Here is a 22,507-nt window from a genome sequence, read left to right on the forward strand (position 1 = left end):
GTAAAACTTGAACAAAAACACTGCGAGTGCCACAGATGGGCAGTTGACCAACTATTAATTTCTTAAATAAAACCGTTGAATCGATGTACGTGGGAATTATTAGTGTTGCGTCTGTTTGTTTGTGATAGGGTTCTGGAAAACATCTAGTCACGTAAGACAAAGTGCATCAATAGTCCATTTTACGAGCCGATTTTATGAATGAATTTTGACAGAAGGTAGCGTCCAATAACCCGTGAAAACCAATATCATCATCAACATTGTTGTCACTTCGTAAAATGGCTGATATTCATCTCTTGGTTTATTGATCCACTGCTGTTTATTTTCCACACCACTGCTCAGCTCACTTCACCGCAAAATATAAATAAAGAAAGTGACGTCACACAAACCATCGGAATAGCAACTCAGTGCAAGATTTGAGTGGGTCCCCAAATGTGGAAACCCATCGCTAATCCCATGTCGTGTCCTTTTTTTTCATTCCCGTTTAGATACCGCCGGTGTGAACATGGGTCCCTATTCAGGGCCCGGAAATAGGGATAGGGACCCAGATAGGGACTCCCGTGGCGGTGCTCTTAGGGCGCCGTTATAGTTACGCGTGAGAGTGGGAGTGCGCGTGTGCGATGCCGCAAAGAAGAATATCAACAACAGCAAATCCACGAAAATCCCATGGACGGTAACAAATTCATTACATGATGATAACAAGACAAAAATATCTTGGTTGTATTAAGCGGCCAACTCTTCAAGCTTCACGGTAGCTGGGCAAGCAATAGAGAATGTTGAAAGCTTCCAATGGCCCGTATGAATAAAAAGTAGCAAAAACGAGGCTTTGTAGTTACTACTTTGTAGTATGATCCACATGTAGTAAATTTGGTTTGGTATGAATAAAAAGTTTTTCGAACATAGTAGTAAATACTATATTCGAAAACAAAAATGTAGTACTTACTACAACAACAAGATGTCAACATATTTGGTTATGTCAAATATTTGTTTACACGCGTTGTTTGGTGCATCTTTTGGACTCTGAAAAATGGCTAGCAAATATTTCCGCGATATGAATTCGGAGGATTTTTTCCCCGGATTCGTGAATGATTCAAACGATGAACGATTCATCAGTGCACCCGTTTCATCACGCGTTGTGGACGAAGTGAATGTGCAGCCAATCGAGGAGCCACCCATCCCGATCGATTATGATCCAGTGGAATTGATGGAAGACAACGAGACGGTGTATGCACCGGTGGATGCAAATGTACCTGAGGCTGAAGGTGAGGAACAGTTTGCCCCGAACCGAATCAGCGATGTCCTTTTCAGCACAGCATTGGCAGACTGTGGATCCGCGCTTTTGAAGAAGGCTGCTACACCGGCGATGAAGATTAAGAAGAAGAAGGCAATGCAGGAAGTTATTGACTACATCCTTCTTCGGAAGGGTGTCAAAGCCACAGAGCAGCAGATTCTGAAGAAAATTAATAACATGAAGAGCCGTATCAAATCCAAAACAGATTTGAAGGCGACTGGAAACAAAAAGATTGTACTCAACGAGGGAGAAAAGATCTTTTTCAAGCTGATGGGTGCAGAAGAAAACCCGACAGTTGTCAAATTGTCATGTAAGTACCAATTTTCACGCTTAAATAACAGTAAAAATGACAAAACTTTATTATAGATGGTACTTCCGCCGGTGCATCAGGTGGCGTGCACACTGGTTCATCTACTTCAGCCGGCCCTCCATCCGCGCCACAAGACCCAAATGTGGAAGACACAGAATATGCTCCACCAGCTTCATCGGATCCGGAAGATTTCGAAGGAGAGATTGCTTCTCCCTCTTTAAATGCAACTCCAGTACTACCAAAAAGACATCAGAAGCGCTCTAAACAACAGGTATTGTTCATTTATAATCTTTGTACTTATTGGTATGTTTAACGCTTGTTTAATTGCAGCATGAAACTCCAACAACATCAACACTGACCCTAGTAGAGCTGCAACGCCACGTACTATTGAAGCAGTTGGAAGTGTTTGAAGAACAACGGCTTGTATACCAGCGAATGGGAGAGACCTTAACTAAAGTGGACCAGTACATTGAAATGCGCATGAATACCACAGATTAATGTTTTTTTAAACGATTTTATTCAGAATAGAATTCAAAAAGAAAAAAAAATGTTATAATACATTTGTTCTATCGAATAAAAACTGTGAAATCAAATCTCGACGTGAATCGCCTCTCATTTTGATGGTGTCGTTTCTATTCTCATTTGCTGGTGCAACATGCAATCGTAGATCCGCCGAATCGTCTTCAAATTCCTCTTCTCCGAGATATTTCGCCACATTATGTAAGATAAAGCAGGCTAAGATTATTGTTGGAATTCTGTCGGTCCTTATCCGTATCTTGGACTTTAAAATAGGGAAACGTCTTTTAACTTGACCAAACACACGCTCAATCACCACCCGCTCACGACTGTGAATTTTATTGTAATTCATTTGCTGTGGCATATCCGGATTGCGGTAAGGGGTCATCAACCACGGTGCGATTCCATATCCTTCGTCTCCCAAAAGAATTGCGCCAGAAGAGTTTTCATTCATGATGTTATGAATAGCCGAATTTTTCCAAATTCTTGAATCATGTACAGAACCTGGCCAGGAACAGTCAATGGAAGTAAATGCTTCTTTACCATCACAAGTTGCCTGGATATTAAAAGAGGCAGACCCCTTCCTGTTCACAAATTCGTCACCATGGTCATGCGGCTTCATTATTAGAACATGAGTACAATCAATTGCGCCAATTGCCTGTGGGAACTTGTGATTTTTTGACCAAAGAACCTGTGCACGCTTCATGTCCTCAATTGAGTTAGGAAATTGAATCCAACGGTCTACCTTTTCGGTAATTTTCTGACACACATCCCATATAGTCTTGCATGCTGTGGTTTGATGAATACCAATAACCTCTCCAACGCCAACCTGGAATAGAATATTATTGATAGAATAAGGCTTCAATCGTTTCAATTTCACCATATAATTTGAAATTTATTACCTGAAAACCGGGGTCGCCAATATAGCGAAGAAATGTACGCATCTTTCTATCGCGATTCAGTGCTCCTCCTCGGGTTTCGGAACAGCTAGCCAAAAACTCTTCGGTCAACCATTCAACGTTCTCTTCCGTAAATCGATACAAATTTCTGTAGTTGTCACTGTTGGTGTTGCGTCTATTTACGTAAATTTTCTGACGACGTTCACTCAAATTCATAAACATAGCCATATCTTGTTTTTTTTTTCTGAATTGACTGCAAAACCACTCGCTGAAAACAACTTTGTAGCATGCTCCAGAGCAGACTACAAATAAATTGTAGTATTTACTACTTTTATTCATACCACACGATGAACATGTTCCACAAAAGTAGTTGTTCGAAAATTGTAGTGTAGTAAACAATCTTTTATTCATACCATTTTACTACAATTGTAGTAAATACTACTAAAATTGTAGTAAAATGTGGATTACTACTTTTTATTCATACGGGCCAATATCTTGGTAGTCAAGCGGCGGCCGAGAGCGGTACCAAGAGTGACATAGATGCACGGATAAAGATGGCGAGGGCAGCTTTTGCTAGTTTAAAAAATGTATGGAAAAACAATCGTCGTATCAAAACCAGAATTTTCAACTCAAACGTGAACGAATAAGTGCTGTTGTACGCCAATGAAACCTGGTGTGTATCAGCGGAGAACGCTCAACGGCTGCAAGTCTTCATCAATAGATGCGTGCGGTATATCATTCGTGCATGGTGGTTTCACAATTGAATCTACAACGTGGAGCTCCATCGTCTTTGTCACCAAAAGCCGATAGTAACAGAAATTCGGGAGCGAAAGTGCAGGACATCGTAGCAGAGGCAGACTCAGAGGATCATGGCGGCGCAGCTTCAACTCCCCAACCTCGTTTTTTTCTGGTTTAAAAATAGTTTCAACTAATTGCGGCTAATCAAACAGTTTTTCCTAATGTAAAAATGATAGATACAATTTACGGGGTTCAATTAGTTTTGTGTCATAGACTGGAAGCGCCCATTTTCCCCCATTCCCCCCTAATAACACAGTTTTACCAGTTTAGTGTTCTATGAGCACTTCCACAGCGACTTCAAGCAACAGTGAAGCAATCTGGATCAGCGAATATAAGGCATCTTAGCTAAGACCGAGTTTAATTCAAAAGTTGCTTATGAGTTGACCAAAATTCTCAGAAGCTGTCACAAGCAGTGATTAAACCAAATTTTTAACCCCTCTTCAATGATCCATAAAATTATATTTTTCTTGTAGAATCTAACTAATCATTATTCGTTATCGCTCAGCAATTAGATTCCACAAGTCAACCGTGGCTTTGAAATTTCTAATTGGTGTTGTTGCCAATGCCATTCATTCGTTGGAACCAATCATCAGCAACCCAGACCTTCAAGGGCTTTCGAAACAAGATAACAATAACGATTCTAATTTAACGATTATTCAATAGTTTTATATTTCATGTGGTTTGGTATTTTATCGATTAAAAGTTCACTTTGTTCTAACCATCGCACTAGATCGTTCTAGGATGAAAAGTGAAGATATCGGGCATTAGATTCGAACATTCATGTATGACTTGTCTCTATCATGTTGTGCAGAATTCAATATTATAATTTCGAGTGTGAATACACAAAAAGCTAAAATCGAACGGAATAAACATTCCGCCAGCATTTCAACATCGGCACCATTGTGCAGCTTACTGCAGTTTAGTCTTCTCGTATCATATGTATATCGATTTGCAATACATTCCCACCTAAAGGCTTCATTCGGTGTTTTTGCACGTTCCTTCACTCCATTGCTCTATTCCCATGTCGGATTCAAATAATGCATTTTCGTACTTAGTTCTTCGTGTATATTTCTGAGCTAATCGTTTATTGCTCAATTCTGTTTGTATAAAAAAAGGAAAAACATAAAACGTCCTTCGACTGAGGGTAACATTGAAGAAAATACTCCTAGATTTACTACACACTTTTTTCCGGTTTTGTTGACGGTTTATGATGGGAGTTGTTGTGGTGAGCGTCTACACGCTCGGTATTTTACTTAGGCGAGTTCCAATCTCTTCATTTCTTTGAACAATTCTTTGCCCATTTGGGCCGGGCTTCTTGTCACGATGACACCGGCCTTCTCCAGCGCGTTGATCTTGTCCTGGGCGCCTCCCTTGCCACCGGAGATGATGGCACCGGCGTGACCCATCCGACGACCGGGCGGGGCCGACAGACCGGCAATGAACGACACCACTGGCTTGGCCTTGATACCCTGTGGGATGGGAACATATCGGATAACACCAATTTCAATCTAAGTGACGATCTACACGCTTACCTGATTATATTGCATCAGATAGTCGGCAGCTTTTTCCTCCGCCACACCACCGATCTCACCGATCAAGATGATACCCTTGGTGTCCGGATCCTTGAGGAAGACCTCGAGGCAGTCAATGAAATCGGTTCCGTTGAAAGGATCACCACCGATTCCGACGCATAGGGTTTGGCCGAGACCCACCTCGGTCGTTTGGTGCACGGCTTCGTAGGTTAGCGTACCAGAACGGGACACCACGCCGATCTTGCCACGCTTGTGGATGTGGCCCGGCATGATGCCGATTTTGCACTACAAGAAAGAGAATCATCAATTAGTATCAATTAGCAACTAGCTACGTTGTCATATAGGTTTTATCATATGATTTGCTTATATGCTAATTGGCGTGACATCCACTTTGAATAAACTAGCTTTTTATAGTATCTTAGACAAACATATTACTTCCTGAGTTTTCCAGCAAAAATTTGGAAGGCTTAATTTTATGAAATTTATATACATACTTTTCAAAAACTGTACAGACATATCCTTCAAAATTCAGTAAAAAATTTACAAGCAAGATTTATTGTCCAAGAATCCCTCCAAATCGTTGAATTCTTCCAAGAAAATTCCTTCGAAAATAAAACAAAAAACTAGGTTTTTAAAACTTTTCGCAGATTTTTTTTTTGATCGATTTTAAGAAATTGCTTTGATATTTCCTCTCTAAAATATCGTGAAAAAACATCAGGAATCCAATCAGTAATTCCACAGGTCATATGACTGTTAAATCGTTCTTTTTTTATTCGTAAATAGCTGCTCTGCTCATAATTGCCGGCCATAAGTTTATAGCGGAGTTTGGGTAAACTAAGCTCTAAAACTATATGCTGCCGCCACCTCCCGTCTATAAGGCTATGCGCAAACAACATTTAGGATATTTTTGGAGTATATAAGCATTAGCTCATCGTTTGGAAATGTTTGGGGTGGGGCTGGCTCACCGACACTTCCGGTCCGCTTTAGTGCTTTATGCATCATTGTGGCCAGGTGTTGTTCTAGTTTTTCCAACTGTATTGTAAAGCATGAGCGGTGATCCTAGGCATTCTTGTGTAAATTGGGGTACTCGGAATGTTGATCGATCACCGATTATTGCTGGCGGATGCAGTGGAAAGTTTGTCTTAATACGTATCAATCGTCTCTGACAAACGAGAAAAACTGACCTCACCGATTACCTGTCTCTGAGCCAAATTTGGTATAGAGTCTTCAGTCTCCGATTAATCGCTTCATGTTTGATGGAGGTTTTCAATCCAATGGGTTACATACCCGAGCAGAGTCTAACAACAAAATGATAGCAAATCGAAAACTCGATTTGTATTCAGCAGCAAATTGATATCATATTTTGATATCAGTCTGTCTTGACTAAATTTGATTTCAAATTTAGATTTCGTTTTGCTGCCATTTCAAACTATTATAAAAATTAAGTTTTTAAGTTATTTTAAAATTTCTAGGCAACCTTGTATAATAACTCTAAGATTATATCATTAGTGTAATTATCTTATGGCATTCAGGATTTCATATTATTCGAAAAATCCCTATATTTAACGATTTTTCAATTTTTTTGTACTGATAGCAAAAACAGTTATCAATTTGCTATCACTGATAGCAGGACTTATTTTCAACTTGATGTTACGGGAACATTTTTCTGCTATCATTTTTGATGTTTTAACCGTTAAAACGACCAAAACGACAACAACCTGAGTTATCATAATTTGCAATATCACAACATCAAAATTTGTTTTCAATTTGCTGTCAGGCTTTGCTCGGGTAGCCACTATCCGAATGAAGAGGGTAATGTTCCGCGTAATATATCACAAATCAAAAGAGGTACGGTACATTGCGTGGAGCGGATATACTGAATTGGGTCCCTGCTGGGTGGCGCGAAACAGGTGAGCCATAGACAATAGAATCGTCAATGTCGTAGGGCATAGTATGTGGCTATTGTCGAAACAACACTATTTTTGGTCATTGTCCAACCAAAATCATAAGCGGCGTCCACTTACACTAAGCGCATAACTATGTTAGGGTCAAGATTAGGATGAAATCATTGTTAAAATATAATAACACTTTTTAATTTGTGTAGTTAGTTGAACTAGAGTTTACTTTTTATTGAGACATTTTCTGTAGGTTTATTCTGGATTACAATCAGAGCTGCCACATTATCTGTATTCCGTATAAGAAAAAAGTTGGCACCCCCTCGTTTATTCTACTATGTCGAAGTTTTTCACTAGGGATGTAAAGGTCCCATTAGACATGACAAATATTTGGCCAAACAAGCCCAACAAATGACCAACACAACGTAAATCATGGCAACCTCGGATAAATGTCGGACTACCATGGCAAATATTTGTCATTATGACAAACAGTCTAATGGCCCCTTTAGCTTATAAAATAGTTTCAAAAATATATTATTTTTTGAGTTACCAAACTTGTTCCATTGCCTTGCGGTTTAAAAATAAAAGAGGGAGTGTCAAAAATTTTATCGTGTACAACCCTGTATTGTGGCAGCTCTGATTACAATACATTAGCTGAATTATTTTATAATAGTAAACAACATTATTCCTTCTTGATAAAAGATGTATTAACAAAAGCATTTCAATGTGGACATAGAATTGCCAAACTATACATCTGATCAGATATTTTTCCGGTATTAAATTTGGGATGGAGAGTTAAACACTTACGGAAAATAGTTTTTCAATGTCAGACAAACATCACATAAACTGCCGGTGGAAGCATATTTGTCCCATGTGCATTTTTGGCAATATTGAGGTTTTGCAGCTTATGAACATGAATCATAGTGTACTACCATATCTATCTATATATATAAAAATGAGTTTGTAGTCCCTTTGAGGCAACAAAACTCAAGAACAGATGAACCGAACAACATGTCTCTTGCACGGTTCGGTTCGTAATCGTGGTGGCTGTATTTATATGTACAAAAAGTTATGAAAATCATCTAGAAAAGTGAGAAACCTGATAAAGAACTGATTTTTTATGAGCCGGGAACAAATTCAGCGTGATCAAAATCAAATCAATCTAGAGTGCGTTGCTGCAATGACCTCAACAGTTGTCAAACAACCACAGCTTGGCAAGACAAAGTTTGCCGGGGCAGCTAGTAGGGAAATAAAAACAGGTAGTTTGTTCCGAAAATTGTCGAAAAAATGCAACGCCGATTTGTCACATTCTAAAAAGTGGACGCATAAGCATCACGTTTTATTGCAAATCCTATGGAACATTAAAATCGCTCTAAAACAAAAAAAAATAGTGCTCAAATTCAAAATTAGTCGATGTTAGAACACGACGAGCACTTATGCTTCAAAGTTGAGCCAACTTACTTTTTTGAACTTTGGACGCGATTTTCTCGATTGTCTGTTTTTGCGCATGGCGGGACAATTATGCGTCCACCGGCAGTAAACACAGCTACCAATGAACCAAACCTTCTCTACTGTCTTCTCATTTTACCGCTTCATATCCTCAATTGAACTTATCTGACACTAGTTAGGACTGTCTGTGAAAGATCCGGGTTTGTAATTCTGTGTAAGACTTGTTAAAATCGGATGCCTCATATGTACTGCGGACAAATGGGCTGGAAGTACTGAGCAATCACAATTACTGTCGTACTAATCATGCATGCTTTTCTACTTACATCCCGAACGTCGCCAACCGGCAAAGAGGACATGACGAAAAAACGCGAGACGGCCCTAACAAAAACTAGAAAGGCGATGAAAATTGTCACCGATGCAACGATATGGAAACAAAATAGATGAGAAATTATCGACCAAATCATAATCTATGAACATATCGCTAATGTTCTTTATCATTCTTTTTTTTTCTCGTTTCAGCAACAAAATCAAAACCTCTCTACTATCTCTTCTCTTAATTTTCTGCCTCTTCCCATCCTATTCCCACATCTTCTTACATCCTCTACCCCATCTATTTAATGTATCTGACACTTCTTGGGACTGGTAACGCCAGCGCCTGCCTGTGGAAGATCCCGGTGTGCTAATTCGGTGTAGGACATGTTAACGGGGGAGGCTTAGTAGGTCCACATCTGCCTACAAGCAGATGGGCTGACAGTTGTCGGCATGGGTGTGGACTGAGCAATTACAATTAAAATTACAATAGCTCATCGTTTGCAAATGTTTGGAATCGGTGGTAATAGGATGAGAACTAGGGATAAAGGATATCATCGGCAGGTTTGGTCTCTTCGTCATAAGGGATGTATGTCGGCCAAATTGCCTGAAACTTGGTCATATTCAGCTTGGTTGGGAAGAATTTGATGTCAACTCTAAGTTCAACAGGTTTCAAAAAAAAAAAACCAAGACGATGAGAACAAAACTACCGAAAATACGTAAGTTCCCGTACTCTTCAAAAATTCTTCCAAGATTTCTGAGCCCTGAGGTTCCTGGAATTTCTTCCAGAGTTTATTCCTGGATTTCTGCAGGATTCTTTCACGAGATATCTGTTTCGAGTACATCCCGATATTTCTTGCAGAGGTTTTCCGATATAGGGTGGGGCGGGGCAAGATGGGTCACCTAAGGATGGACCACCATAACTTTGTAAATACAAATCGTTTTGGTTTGTATTCGTCCGTTACTCTTTAATACACTAGTTACCTATGCTAAAAGTCGATAAAAGTTCAATAAATACAAAATATGATGTTAAACAAGCAGTTTTAAAAGGTGATCAATTTTGCGCCGTGCAAAAAGTGCGGGGCAAGATGGGTCACCTTTTAAGTAATTCACATATTCTCAACGAAAAACGTCAAAATATAAGATTTGTTCCGCATTCACATATGCTCCATATCCATACTGAGTAAACACGAGCTACTAGTAAACATTTTATAAATGTATTTGGAATATATAAAACTTTACGATTTGAGTGGCCCTAAGGCGACTTGCGAATCGATGTTTTCACTAAAATATTATCATAATTTTATGTTATAATTTTGAGCATTCATTCCGCTTGATTGAAGTCAATTATGAGATAGTCTTGTAATAAAAAATAAATAACTTTTGAATGCTCCAAAAATACGTTCAAAATTGAAGGTGACCCATCTTGCCCCGCGGCCGTTTATATGGAGATTATATGGAATGTATCGCATAAGAAAAATGGCCAAAAAACATTTTATTTTTTATTTCCAATGAGAGTGAATAATTTTTCAATCAATGCCCCAAACTTTTGTATATTCATGCTAGTCATCTAACAAAATTATTAACAAAATCAAAACATGAGTAATGCACTTGAAAATGGCACTGGCCCATCTTGCCCCGCGACCCATCTTGCTCCGCCCCACCCTACTTTCAGAGATTCTCGCTCCTCCTCGCTCCTCCTAAAGATCCATCCAAAACTATTCAAAGTTTCTTCAAGAATGTTATTGGTCGAGCCTCGTAGCCATGCGGTTAGTGTCCGGATGGGTAAGGGTTCGATTCCCGCTTCGAGCGATGGAATTTTTCGCGGGAATGGCTTCTTATACGTAGCCACTCCGTGTTAAGTTTCGTTCAGTCGGTACAGGCGCTGGTTGAAGACAGTGTCCGTGTCTTTTTTAGTGGCTGTCCAATAGTTTGTCGGGATTTTTACCGATAGTTTTCCTATATTTCTCTTGTTTTCCTCGCAGAATTTCGTCCGTAGCTGCCTTCAGGATTCCACGAAGTTTTCCGAATTCCTCCTTGAATGTCCTTAATATTTCTTCTCGGGATTACTATTCCTAGAATATGCTGTGCAATATCAAGCCAAGAGTAACAATACCAGCATCATACGGTCTTGTACAATGCTGGTATGATACCAGCATTGTACAAGACAAAATCTTATCGAGTATTTTTGCCAAAGCTTGGAAACTTTGCTCATGTGTTTGCGCCATGGATTGCGCACTTCGAACTGCCTGTGGTCACGGTTTGTAGCTCGGTGATAGATAAATATGAATTAAAATATCAAAGTCCTTAACGGACAACGTGCTGCCAGCACATTGGTTCGGAGAAGGCACGAAAAAGTATCAAAATCCTTAACGAGCAACACGTTACCGACGTGTTGGCTCGGAGAAGGTAACACCATAGACTAATTTCAAGACCTCGATGTACCATAGAAAACGATCAAATTTTCGGTGACCAGTCCGGTACCCAATAAATATTCATAACCGTGTATTTTTTTCCGTGTAAATTGCCTTTTGTGTAAATTTTAATTAGCGTGTTACACTGATCTGACAGCTCTGACAGTAAGGGACTAAACATAAATTACGTAAAGTGAGTACCGAGGATTGTTCACAATCTGCGAACTTGACTGCGGAAAAAATTGCGACCATGACGCCGCTGGTAACACTATCAAAGTCCTTAACGGACAACGTGCTACCAACACGTTGGTCCGGAAGAGGCAATAACAAAATCCTTAACGGACAACGCAGAGAAGCGTTGGTCCGGAGGAGGCAAAGAGGTCTCAAAGTCCTTAACGAGCAACTCGCTGGCGACGTGTTGGCTCGGAAAAGGCAGAAAGTATTAAAGTCCTTTAACGCGCTAGGAACGCATTGGCCCGGAGAAGGCAGAATAATGTTGTTTCAAACAGTTCTCAGTGATCGAGAACGAGTTGGGAATCATAAATTTCGAACAAGTTGATGGAGATTTTGATTAATGCTAAATGTGATATGACGAAAAAAAACAAATTCGAGGAATTATGCTATAACGAGAAAAACATTTAACAAAAGATTTGGAAGTTTCCTGAGAAGGCAGTACAAAGCAGCGTAACTTAAATTTTGAGGAGCCTCAAAACATTCAGAATTCCAGAAAAGATCCGTATGGCATCTACAAATAGAGACGAACCAGCCAAGGGCTGAAAGTCTCTATAATAAAGACAAATCAATCAATCTACAAATAAGTCAGCCTAGCAAGTTCTCTTTGTTCAATGAGTAATAATGCTTCGATACCTGTTTTTTTGGAGGATTCGTTTGCGTGATGATGAGGAAAGAACCAGAAAGTAATGGTATTCTGCCAATACTCTGCCGATCGTAATGAAGGAGTTTACAATCAATGTTTCCGATGCGATCCACTTATGGAGAACCTGGATGAATATCACTGAAGCCATCAAGTTTTTGGTTTAGCTCCGCTACATATATTGAAACAACAAAGGGTTTCCAACTTGCAACAAAAGGAGATGTGGTAGTCTAGACGACTTGTAGTAGGCCTGGTAGTCGGAGGGAGATAGAGAAGAACTGTTAATAAATATGGCTGCCACCTACCACATTACGAAATTTATATAGGGATTTTTACTACCAGGTTTTTATTCATACGACCCAAGGTTTTTTTTTTTATCTGAGTAAATTTCCTTGAGTACTCAATATATTCCCTGAGTATTCCAGGTTTTTCCCTGTTAAATAAAATTCCTTGAGGTTTCCCGGTTTTCCAGGTTTTTCCAGGTAGTAGACATTCTGAATAATACTAAAATTATTGCATTTGAATAAAGCTATCCTTAAGGGAGATTTATCAACCTAAACATCGTATCATGAGCATTGCCTATAATATTGACCAGTAATGTATTTGCTCGTGAGATTACGCTCAGATATGGTATCCAAGATAATACAAAAATGGCTGCCACAATGGCCGACGTGGTCCCCTACTCACGTTTTCCAAAATTTCTCTGGCAATTTCTTACAAGGAATTTCGCAAGTTGTCCTGGGCGACATTCAGAGAAACCTCCTCGAGCTCCGAGAGCAATTATTTAAAAAAAACAATCCAAAAAGAGTACCAAGTATCTCGGGACAATTTCTGGTAAGAACTCTGAGCTCTACAAATAATACCAAAAAAAAAATCTGTGACAAAAATAATCTTAGGAGAATTACTAAAATAACTCCATAAGCCAAATATTAGTAATAGCTCCTACAGAAATCCTCAAAAGGACAATGGAAAAATCTTAGGAGAAAAAAGGAAACATTCCACGTACTTCTACTTGGCGATAAGTCAAAATTCGTCATTTTTTGCGATGGTATCCCATTCTTACGCTCTGTTTGTCTGATTTTCTTGAAGTTAAGGTACAACTTGCAATTATAAAGCAAGAACGAATCTTCTATTGAAATCTGATCTTTTGAGATGCTGGTTGGCATGAATTGACCCACTAACAGCTTTTGGAAGCAAAAATATGATTCTCGCGCAACAAATGTAACGCGTGGAATGTCTTGAAGGATACTTACAGAAAACCGATTAGAGACAACTCAGGATCAACACGGGCAGGAATCTTATGGGCAAAATTCCGGAAGAAATCTTACATGAAACTTCAAAAGAAATCCCACGACAACCTTTAGGAAATATCCCGGTTGTAATGCTATTGAAATCTAGGGAGAAACTCTAGAAGAAAGCTAACGGAAATTTAATTAAGAAATACCTGGAGAAACTTCGGAAGAACACCCGGAAAGAAGTTTTGCAGAAAAATCACAGAAAACTCGAAATGGATTCTAGAAGAAATCGCAGAAATCACTCCTGGAAGATCTCCTGCATAAATCCCAAGAAAAAGGAATCGCGGAAACTTCTCAACAGAAATCCCGAGAGAAACTCTAGAAGAAATTCCGCGACAACATCTGAGATATATCCTTGTTCCTGACAGAAAAAAATCTTGTGAAAATCTCGGGATAAATCCTAGAAGAAATCCCACGAAAATTTCTTTTCGAAAACACAGGAAGAGTTCCGGGAAACATTTTCACGAAGGGACTCTGTGAGTGATCCCGGGAAAACACCAGTAGAAATTCTTGAAAAAATCGCAGCACGAATTCCTGGAGAAATCCCAATAAGAAGTTCTGGTGGAATCTCTGAAAAAAAGGAGAAATCCCAGGCGGAAGTTTTGCAGAATTTCTTATGTCGTTTTCGTTTTTGTGGCGGTGCTACACCGCTTCGTGCTACACTTTTCACTGCAAAACCGAACATTTTCGGTGCAGTTGCATTGGTGTGCGTGAATAAAAACCAAAATATTTACAACTTTGGAAACGTTGATTGGTGGACACGGTGTACACCTGCTACACTCTCGAATTTTTGAGTGTTGCACTATCTTGAGCGGTGCAGAAAAAGTGCTACACCGGTGCAGCACGAAAATCAAAAACGAACACTTTCGGTGCAAAAGTGCTGCACCGGTGTAGCTCCACCGCAAAAACGAAAACGACATTAGAAGAATCCTGGCAATAATTCCAGCAGGGTAATCCACCGCGATTAGGCGCTTAAGTAGTAAACTTTAGTTTCTGGTGACCTCCCAAAAAATGTTTGACCACATTTATAAATCAACTTCAGGCCAAAGTTAATAAGGAAAATGAAAATTAATATAACGCTTTGCTTAGCAGAAATACAAATGGATATTGTTGCGTTAATCCATGATAAGTTCTTCATGGAAATCCTGACTGCATTTTTTACAGAATTATCTGCGAAACTTCTGGAAAATTTTGAAACAAACTTATAGGAAATTTTAACAAGATGTTTAAAGATTTTATTTTCAAATCTCTCCTACAATTTATATAATGAATCTATGATGAGTTTGACCAGCAGTTATGCCATAAGTAACATCTTTAATTCAACAAGAAATTTCTTGTTGACTTAAGTCTTTCAAGATCTCAACTAGATAAATTTAGACTAAAAATTTACAAAACAAACGAATAAAGACAAATTTATTACTGCATTTGCCAGTTAGGTACTAACCAGCTCACGATAGACATTTGAGTTTAACCTAAGAAATTAAAGCCTGTCATTCTGAAGAGTAGGTACACCAAAAGCTGAAAAGCATGATACAGAATAACGTAATTGAATGCACGTTGAATTTAAAACTCGATTAACTTCCCCTACAAGAACCATTATCTGTGAATATGTTTGTGAGCGCCAACAGCAGTGCGGCGTTTATCAAAATCAAAACATTAAAACGTCACGACCAGCGAGTCAGCTCGATTGATATTTGAACTCGCATTGACTTTTGCCCGTTGATAAGAGAAGAGAAAGAAACGAGAAACGGTCGCACGACGAAATACAACAATTGCATGCATATTTATAACTCACTTGTTCGGGAGCAATAATTCCAGGGCAGTTGGGGCCAACCAGCCGGGACTTGTCCTGAGCCAGCAGGGCGTGCTTGACCTTGACCATGTCGTGCTGGGGAACACCCTCGGTAATGCACACGACCAGCGGAATCTCCGCCTCGATGGCTTCCATAATGGCATTGGCCGCGCCGGGTGGCGGAACGTAGATGACGGTCGCATCGGCACCGGTGGCCGCCTTGGCCTCCTTCACCGAGTTGAACACCGGCAGGTTCAAATGCTGACGACCTCCCTTTCCGGGCGAAACTCCTCCGACCAGCTTCGTTCCGTACTCCAGGGCCTGTTGCGAGTGGAAGGTACCCTGCTTGCCCGTGAATCCCTGGCAGATGACCTTCGAGTTCGAGTTCAGCTTCAGGTTCTTCCGAGTGCTTTCGTAACTCGCAAACCGAACGCTGGTTGTGAAACCATCTAAAACGGCGACAGGAAAGATACATTGTGTGAATCACCATAGCTATGTATATTCATCCAGATTAGATGCAAACTAATCCCAGCGCACCGGTATGCAAATCCCCATTCCTCAAGTCCGCCGTTTTGTTTGTTTTGTGTCACACAAACTGAACGGTTGAACTAACAGATGTTTCGATTGATTAAGCCTAATTTTAGAAGTCTAGATTACATAATTTCCCTGCATATGTCGGCAAATCCCGCAACCGAATGGTGCGAGCCAGCTCAAGTAATGGAGTTTGTGCGCTTACCTTTAACACGGGAAAACAGTCTTGCGGTCGCGGCCATGGCTGATTACTACGCAGAAACTGGCGCTGCTGGAAATCGGATCGCTTTTCAGGAAACAGTGAATGAACCACTGTCGTCGATACTACTACTAGAAATATACGAATATTGAAATTTTATTGGAATTTTTACGAAGCAAAAAACTCTACCGCACCTTCTCTTGTTCTTGGAAGAAGTGAAGTGAAGACGTCTCTCGGTTGAACTGTCAAACTGGGGGTGCATTCGAGGCAAGGTCGCTTGAAAACGAGGTGTTTCGATTTCCCTTCAGAAACGTGTTCGCGTGAGGGCGCGACACTGAAAACTTTGGTTGAACTGGGCGAGGGACTTCCCTCGGGACTTCCAAAACAACAGTTACTGAATCGAAAATGCGTTTATATACACTCAGCGAAAAAAACTAGCGAAATTCATCGAAAAACCTTATGAAAATTTGCTATAACTAATTCTTATGGATGACATAAGAATACCTTATGAAAATTGATCGTGCTTGCTATGACAAATTTCATAAGATAGACTTATGAAAAGAACAAAAAAATCTTAAAATGATGCAGATTGGATTCGATCCATGAACGTCGGGATCACCGAGCCCGTGTTTTATCCACACGGCTACCGACGCTTGAGAATACCATGTTGCTAAACATCAATAAAAGCCAAGCTGTGAGACGATTTTACGTCATAGAGTGACCTTATGAAATTCATCCGAATCATTATGAATTATTTAAAGGCCGTTTCATAAGTTGGGCCTTATGGAAATTTTAAGGTTATTTGGCTGAGTGTACACTCAGAAATAAAAGTATGCACGGAATTACTATTATTTATGCATTTTGTATCCACATCTCTATCACTCTCTTTCTGTTTTCATACTATCCGCTGCTTCGTCTGGGTTGACAAATCACTTCGCTTCAACCCAGGGTAAACGGCAGATAGCATGAAAACAGAAAGAGAATGAGAGAGATGCGGATACAAAATGCATAAATAATAGTAATTCCGTGTATACTTTTATTTCTGAGTGTAGGTAAATACAAAATGCTCCAATGCGTTGAAAAATGCGGCAAAATATTAAATGCATTGATTGATACACCAAGCAAAAAAAAGAAGAAATTTGGCATCCGAGCGGTGTGCCGCCGATGAGATCTTCGTCACTGTTTGGTCGATGGAAAATGGCACACCGCTCGGATGTCAAAACTTCTTCTTCTTTTCGCTTGGTGCATCAATCAATTGAAAAATTCACAGGAATGCATTACGAATAGGAGACAATCAGTGAAGTACTAGATTTGTAGTAATGAGCTGAATTTTTGCATGATGAGAGGGTCCCAAGAAACAATTAGTTTAAAAAATGTTTCTCAAAGCAGCGTTGTTAAGGCACATGTTGAACTATTTTTGGTTTAGTTGAGAGAAAACTGTTGTTCATCTCTTGTTAGCCCCGAAAAGGAGAACTTGTTCAACAACAGCCGTTCTGTAAACATTGTGAATGTTATGTTTATTCAATGATCGTGCCATCATTTTGCAGCTGTTGTTCAACGATCAAACCTGCTATAATTATTTACAAATATATCAGAAACGTTTTGTGTATAAGATCTTTTTATATAATTGTCTAACAAAGATCGTAGAAACAATTATAGCACATACGCTTCTAGATTCAAAATAACAAATTTTCTACGACAATTACTCCAGCACAATGCAATCAAAATATGGCAATCATTTAAATGTTTATATTTAGTTGAAAAAATTTTGTCAAAAACTTTCTTAAACGTTTCTTTAATATAGCTGTATGAATGAAAGCAAAAAATATTTTTCTTTTTGCATATTTCTCATATGTGAATGATTTGAAACAACTCATTATACCCATATTATTTATATTAACGCAATTCAATCACATTTATATGATAGAACTCACGTCAATGACAAGATTCGAACTCGGGACCTACTGCTTCACTGCTGCCTGCATCTGCTCTTCTCCAATCAGGACTACACACTTAAAACTGATTCTCGAGCTCGGCAGAATAATAAGCCGATTTCAATCGGCAAACTAACATTTTGCTGATGTTTAGCAAACAGAACATGTTTGCCGAGATTGTCCAAAATATTTTACTGAAATATCAGCAAGTGGATTGAAAACTACGAAAACTGACAGCATTTTTTGCTGAGTCCACCGGCAAACATATAGGGCCTGGGACCATTTGGGCAGGAGCACTTATTTTGGGCACTTGCTGCCAGGGATGGCATTCCGCACTGAAAATGTGCACAGTGCAGCTCATTTTCATATTAAAACCGCGCACACTTGCACTCACACTGAGGAGCATGCCATCCCTGCTTGCTGCTATAACTCTGTCAATTTGAAACCGATTGACTTGAATTGTTGCACATGGTTAGATACTGTGCGTATCTGATCGTGTCTCAAAAATCAAGTGAATCGGTTCAAAATTGAATGAGCTATTAGCAGCAAGAGCCCAAAATAGGAGCTCCTGCCCAAATGGTCCCAGACCCTATTTTACTGAAATCAGCAAACAAGATACCCGAGATTTCGGCAATTTTTTCATTCATTGCCGAATTTTGGTACTATCACGCATACCAGGAACCTTAATATTATCAAACTTGCATGAACCTAAAATCTTTTTCCATCGGGTTTCAGCTTATGGTCTTACCTTTCAGAAAAGCCTTTGTTCAAAATATTCTATCGGTAAAAATTGAAATAAATCAAGTTTGAAGATTTTCTATCAAATGAGGTATATTCAGAGCATAATTTTGTTGATCATCCCGAACTGCAAACAACAAGGCATAGTGCGTGACCTGTCACATACCCGATGGTCTCTTCTTAGTTTTCTAAACATTATATTCACTTGTCATTTCTCCGGTATCTGTGCTATATGGTCAGCCCAAGGGGGGTCTGCCGTGGTTAATGAGCTCATTTTTTTTATTTTGTGGGCTTCATGGTCATGCGGTTAGTGGTGGTATACGTTTATGTAGTAAGTCATGGAGTGAGATTCGGAAAAAAACTTTTCGTGAAACGAAAAATTCCTAACTAGCTTCTGTGTGTTGTCGGTTATAGGATGATAATAATATTCAGTCTGTTCAGCGTCTGGCTGAAGACGGTGTGAATTGCCATATTTGTTTATTACCCGTTGCAAGAAAATAGAGAGCGAAAAAGGTGCCAAATCGCTAATAGACCTCCGCTGGTATGTTTAGTCGTTATGGTGTCTTCTACAATAAGTGCGCGAATTGGCCAAGGAATACTGCGCCGAAAACACCGAAATGATTTTTCTTACAGGCGGAGATGTATGGGCGTTTGCGCTTACAAATTTTCGCGCAACGCATAATAATATTTTAAGTAATATGAACATTCGCCGGTACGATTTTCACACCAGCCATCTTCTTTACCCCTACCGCAATATCGCAGCTTTTTCCATCAGACTTTATTTACGTAGTTAGCTTAAGTTATGCCATCGTCCTGCTAACAATTGGGTTGAATACAACTAAGAAGCATCAACGACGGCAGCAATGTGTGTGTGGTGAGGCACACAGTATACCAGAAGACGAGGCACGCTATTTAGCAATGTAAACTTCAATTTTGGACGTCAACTTGTGACGTCATCCTTATCGTCCTTTTTCTAGGATGAAATGATGAGGAGCAATCGATCGTTCAAAAAGTCAATTTTGAACATATTATTTTCAAAAACCCGTATTTTAGTGAAAAATTGAAGTTGCTTTATGAAAATTTCACAGCAACGTCAGAAAATATAGGAAATGATGTGGTCGAAATTTGAATAATTGTAATCCAGTGATTTGGGCCACAACCATCGTCAAAGTTGAAGTATTTATTTGGATGCCCACATTTTCACTCCGTATTGACCATAATGAAGCACCGGTGCAGCAGAAAAGCCGATGTCAATTTGTTCCATTCCATGTTTAGTTCTAAGTTTTTAATAAACAATTAATATTGTATGACGCGTTTACTTAAATTTGCGTATATTAGTTATTTATGATATGACATCCCACTCGTAACACATAGTGTGTTACGCGTAATCCGTTACAAACATATATCAATGAATAGACAATTGTCTATAATTGTCAACTTAAGTTTTGTGTATGAATTTTAAATGTTGGCTACTGTAAAAACTTTATTGTAATTATTATGTATCTGAGAGCTGGCGCGGGCTGCATCAGACGTACTCGTACTAGTGAAGGATGCCGAGCGAAAGCGCTTTATCTACACATTTTTGGCGGAGGAAGTTCCTGCCTAGGGGAGGGGAGGGGAAGGGGGGGGGGTTAGGTCACTACACTGATGGTGTAATATATGATCATGGTGCGAAATAGAATCAAGGTGTTACACACAATATGAATTCCCTATATGGGGTTTCTGCATGCTGTGGTGCTAACATCGCCAATTTTTTTTAAAGTTCTTATAAATTGACCAGTTGATTATTATCGAGCCCTGAAGAAGGTCCGATCCGAGGACCGAAACGTCGGCAAAGATAAGAAACAATCAACGCTTAAACCAAAGACTGCCTAAGCCGTAATCCGAAATTGTGAATCGCCAAGTACTTAACATTGGGATTCTGGGGGCGGCTTTGATAAACGTATCGTATAACTGGCAGTTTGAGTGTTCGATTCTTTGGATGCACTCAATGTTGAATTTTTCGGCTAAGCAGTCAACAAACACTTTCAACAAATCATTTGGTTAGTTCAACAGACACAGAACGAACAAAAATTTTTCCTTTGAAGATGAAAAAAACATTGCAGAAACGTAAAGAAACGCATACCAGGAACCTAAATATTATCAAACTCATGCAAGTTTTTTATTGGCATTTCACACCGTCTTCTGCCAGACGCTGAACAGACTGAATATTATTATCATCATATAACCGACAACACACAGAAGCTAGTGAGGAATTTTTCGTTTCACGAAAAGTTTTTTTCCGAGTCTCACTCCATGACTTACTACATATACACCTACACGTTTACCACCACTAACCGCATGACCACGAAGCCCACAAAATAAAAAAAAATAGCTAATTAACCACGGCAGACCCCCTTGGGCTGACCATATAACACAGATACCGGAGAAATGACAAGTGAATATAATGTTTAGAAAACTAAGAAGAGACCATCGGGTATGTGGCAGGTCACGCACGATGCCTTGTTGTTTGCAGTTCGGGATGATCAACAAAATTATGCTCTGAATATACCTAAATTGATAGAAAATCTTCAAACTTGATTTATTTCCATTTTTACCGATAGAATATTTTGAACAAAGGCTTTTCTGAAAGGTAAGACCATAAGCTGAAACCCTATGGAAAAAGATTTTAGGTTCATGCAAGTTCGATAATATTTAAGTTCCTGGTATGCGTGACTACGCAGCCGCCACCTCAGAAGAAAAAAATACAACAAAATAGTGCCGCATGGTGATGGAGCGATCCGAAAAAAAAAAATGCTGAGATCTGAAGAAAGTGTAATTATATAATTAAAGAATGTATTTTTTCTGACACTGTTGAGTAGAGATGGTCGGGTTTCAGATTTTTCAGACCCGAACCCGACCCGCACCCGAAAAATTTTCAATTTTTAAACCCGGACCCGACCCGAACCCGAGAAATTTTGATTTCGTCAAACCCGGACCCGACCCGAACCCGAGAAATTTTCGTTGATCAAACCCGAACCCGAAAAAATATTTCTCAATGAACCCGACCAAAATCCGAGTCCAAAAATTATTGTTAAATGTATCGTGTATGACAAATAACATAACCCGACTTTAACCCGACTTTGTTCGAACCCGACCTGACCTGACCCGTACCCGAAAGTTTTGAAATTTTTCAAACCCGGACCCGACCCGAACCTGAATTTTTTAAAATTTTCAAGCCCGAACCCGACCCGTACCCGTCGGGTTCGGGTTCGAGTTTGAAAACCCGAAACCAGACCACCTCTAATGGGCACCGACCTTTCAGCAGGGCAAAAGAAAAACCTAGTTGTTATAGGCCAGGGGAAGTGGTTCACCTAGGATGAACCAAACGTCAAATCCACTTTTTCTTTTCATAGAGGCTCTATGAAAAAAAAAGTGTTTTTGACATTTGGTTCATCCAAGGGCGCTCCCCTATAGGATACTGCAAGATGACGTCACGAAGCCGTGCACTGACAGTTCAGCGAGCTTGTTTACATGGACTTAGTCTCTGGCGGAGATCCGGCAAAACTGTTTTTCGATACAATTTCAGTAAAACGGTAATTAGACGATTGGTTTTGTACTAGTAGAGATGAAAATGATCGATATTTCCGTATCATAATGGATTCGGGACGGAAAACGTAAATCCAATTTTCGCCGCTCGTTAAAATTTCTAACACCTTGTAAACAAGCTCGCTGAACTGTCAGACAAAGTGAGG

At 39.6% G+C, this 22,507-nt stretch overlaps 3 protein-coding genes across 4 annotated transcripts; 1 reads left to right on the forward strand and 2 right to left on the reverse strand.

Annotated features, from left to right (window-relative positions):
* Positions 1 to 790: 790 nt before the first annotated feature.
* LOC109428673 (uncharacterized) lies at positions 791 to 2,160 on the forward strand. The gene is made up of 3 exons (XM_019704489.3): positions 791 to 1,598; positions 1,655 to 1,869; positions 1,929 to 2,160. The coding sequence occupies exons 1-3, from the start codon at positions 1,025 to 1,027 to the stop codon at positions 2,094 to 2,096; spliced, it is 957 nt and encodes a 318-aa protein (XP_019560034.3). The 5' UTR covers positions 791 to 1,024; the 3' UTR covers positions 2,097 to 2,160.
* LOC115269882 (putative nuclease HARBI1) lies at positions 2,149 to 3,504 on the reverse strand. Its single transcript, XM_029878678.2, has 2 exons — positions 3,017 to 3,504; positions 2,149 to 2,943 (listed from the first exon to the last, which is right to left on the reverse strand). Exons 1-2 carry the CDS (start codon positions 3,422 to 3,424, stop codon positions 2,149 to 2,151), a joined length of 1,203 nt encoding a protein of 400 aa, XP_029734538.2. The 5' UTR covers positions 3,425 to 3,504.
* Positions 3,505 to 4,449: 945 nt separating this feature from the next.
* On the reverse strand, positions 4,450 to 16,320 carry LOC109414164 (succinate--CoA ligase [ADP/GDP-forming] subunit alpha, mitochondrial). Of its 2 annotated transcripts, none has more exons than XM_062860759.1 (5): positions 16,296 to 16,320; positions 16,108 to 16,232; positions 15,375 to 15,820; positions 5,344 to 5,628; positions 4,450 to 5,280 (listed from the first exon to the last, which is right to left on the reverse strand). In XM_062860759.1, exons 2-5 carry the CDS (start codon positions 16,142 to 16,144, stop codon positions 5,065 to 5,067), a joined length of 984 nt encoding a protein of 327 aa, XP_062716743.1. In that variant the 5' UTR covers positions 16,145 to 16,232; positions 16,296 to 16,320; the 3' UTR covers positions 4,450 to 5,064. The 2 variants fall into 2 exon arrangements, with proteins under 2 accessions (XP_062716743.1, XP_062716744.1); XM_062860760.1 differs by having other exon boundaries at positions 16,108 to 16,229; positions 16,296 to 16,314.
* Between the last annotated feature and the right edge of the window lie 6,187 nt (positions 16,321 to 22,507).

Source organism: Aedes albopictus, chromosome 3 (genome assembly GCF_035046485.1).
Source record: "Aedes albopictus strain Foshan chromosome 3, AalbF5, whole genome shotgun sequence".
Taxonomy (NCBI): Eukaryota; Metazoa; Arthropoda; class Insecta; order Diptera; family Culicidae; genus Aedes; species Aedes albopictus.

Bases quoted from the DNA above. Each gene is read 5' to 3' on its own strand.
- LOC109428673 (XM_019704489.3), top strand. From the start codon at position 1,025: ATGGCTAGCAAATATTTCCGCGATATGAATTCGGAGGATTTTTTCCCC. The intron at 1,599-1,654 runs GTAAGTACCAAT...ACTTTATTATAG, and splicing joins GACAGTTGTCAAATTGTCAT to ATGGTACTTCCGCCGGTGCA. The intron at 1,870-1,928 runs GTATTGTTCATT...GTTTAATTGCAG, and splicing joins AGAAGCGCTCTAAACAACAG to CATGAAACTCCAACAACATC.
- LOC109414164 (XM_062860759.1), bottom strand. From the start codon at position 16,144: ATGGCCGCGACCGCAAGACTGTTTTCCCGTGTTAAAG. The intron at 5,629-15,374 runs GTGAGTTATAAA...TCTTTCTTGTAG, and splicing joins GAATTATTGCTCCCGAACAA to TGCAAAATCGGCATCATGCC. The intron at 5,281-5,343 runs GTAAGCGTGTAG...CCCATCCCACAG, and splicing joins ATCTGATGCAATATAATCAG to GGTATCAAGGCCAAGCCAGT.
- LOC115269882 (XM_029878678.2), bottom strand. From the start codon at position 3,424: ATGAATAAAAGATTGTTTACTACACTACAATTTTCGAACAACTACTTT. The intron at 2,944-3,016 runs GTAATAAATTTC...ATTCTATTCCAG, and splicing joins TTGGCGACCCCGGTTTTCAG to GTTGGCGTTGGAGAGGTTAT.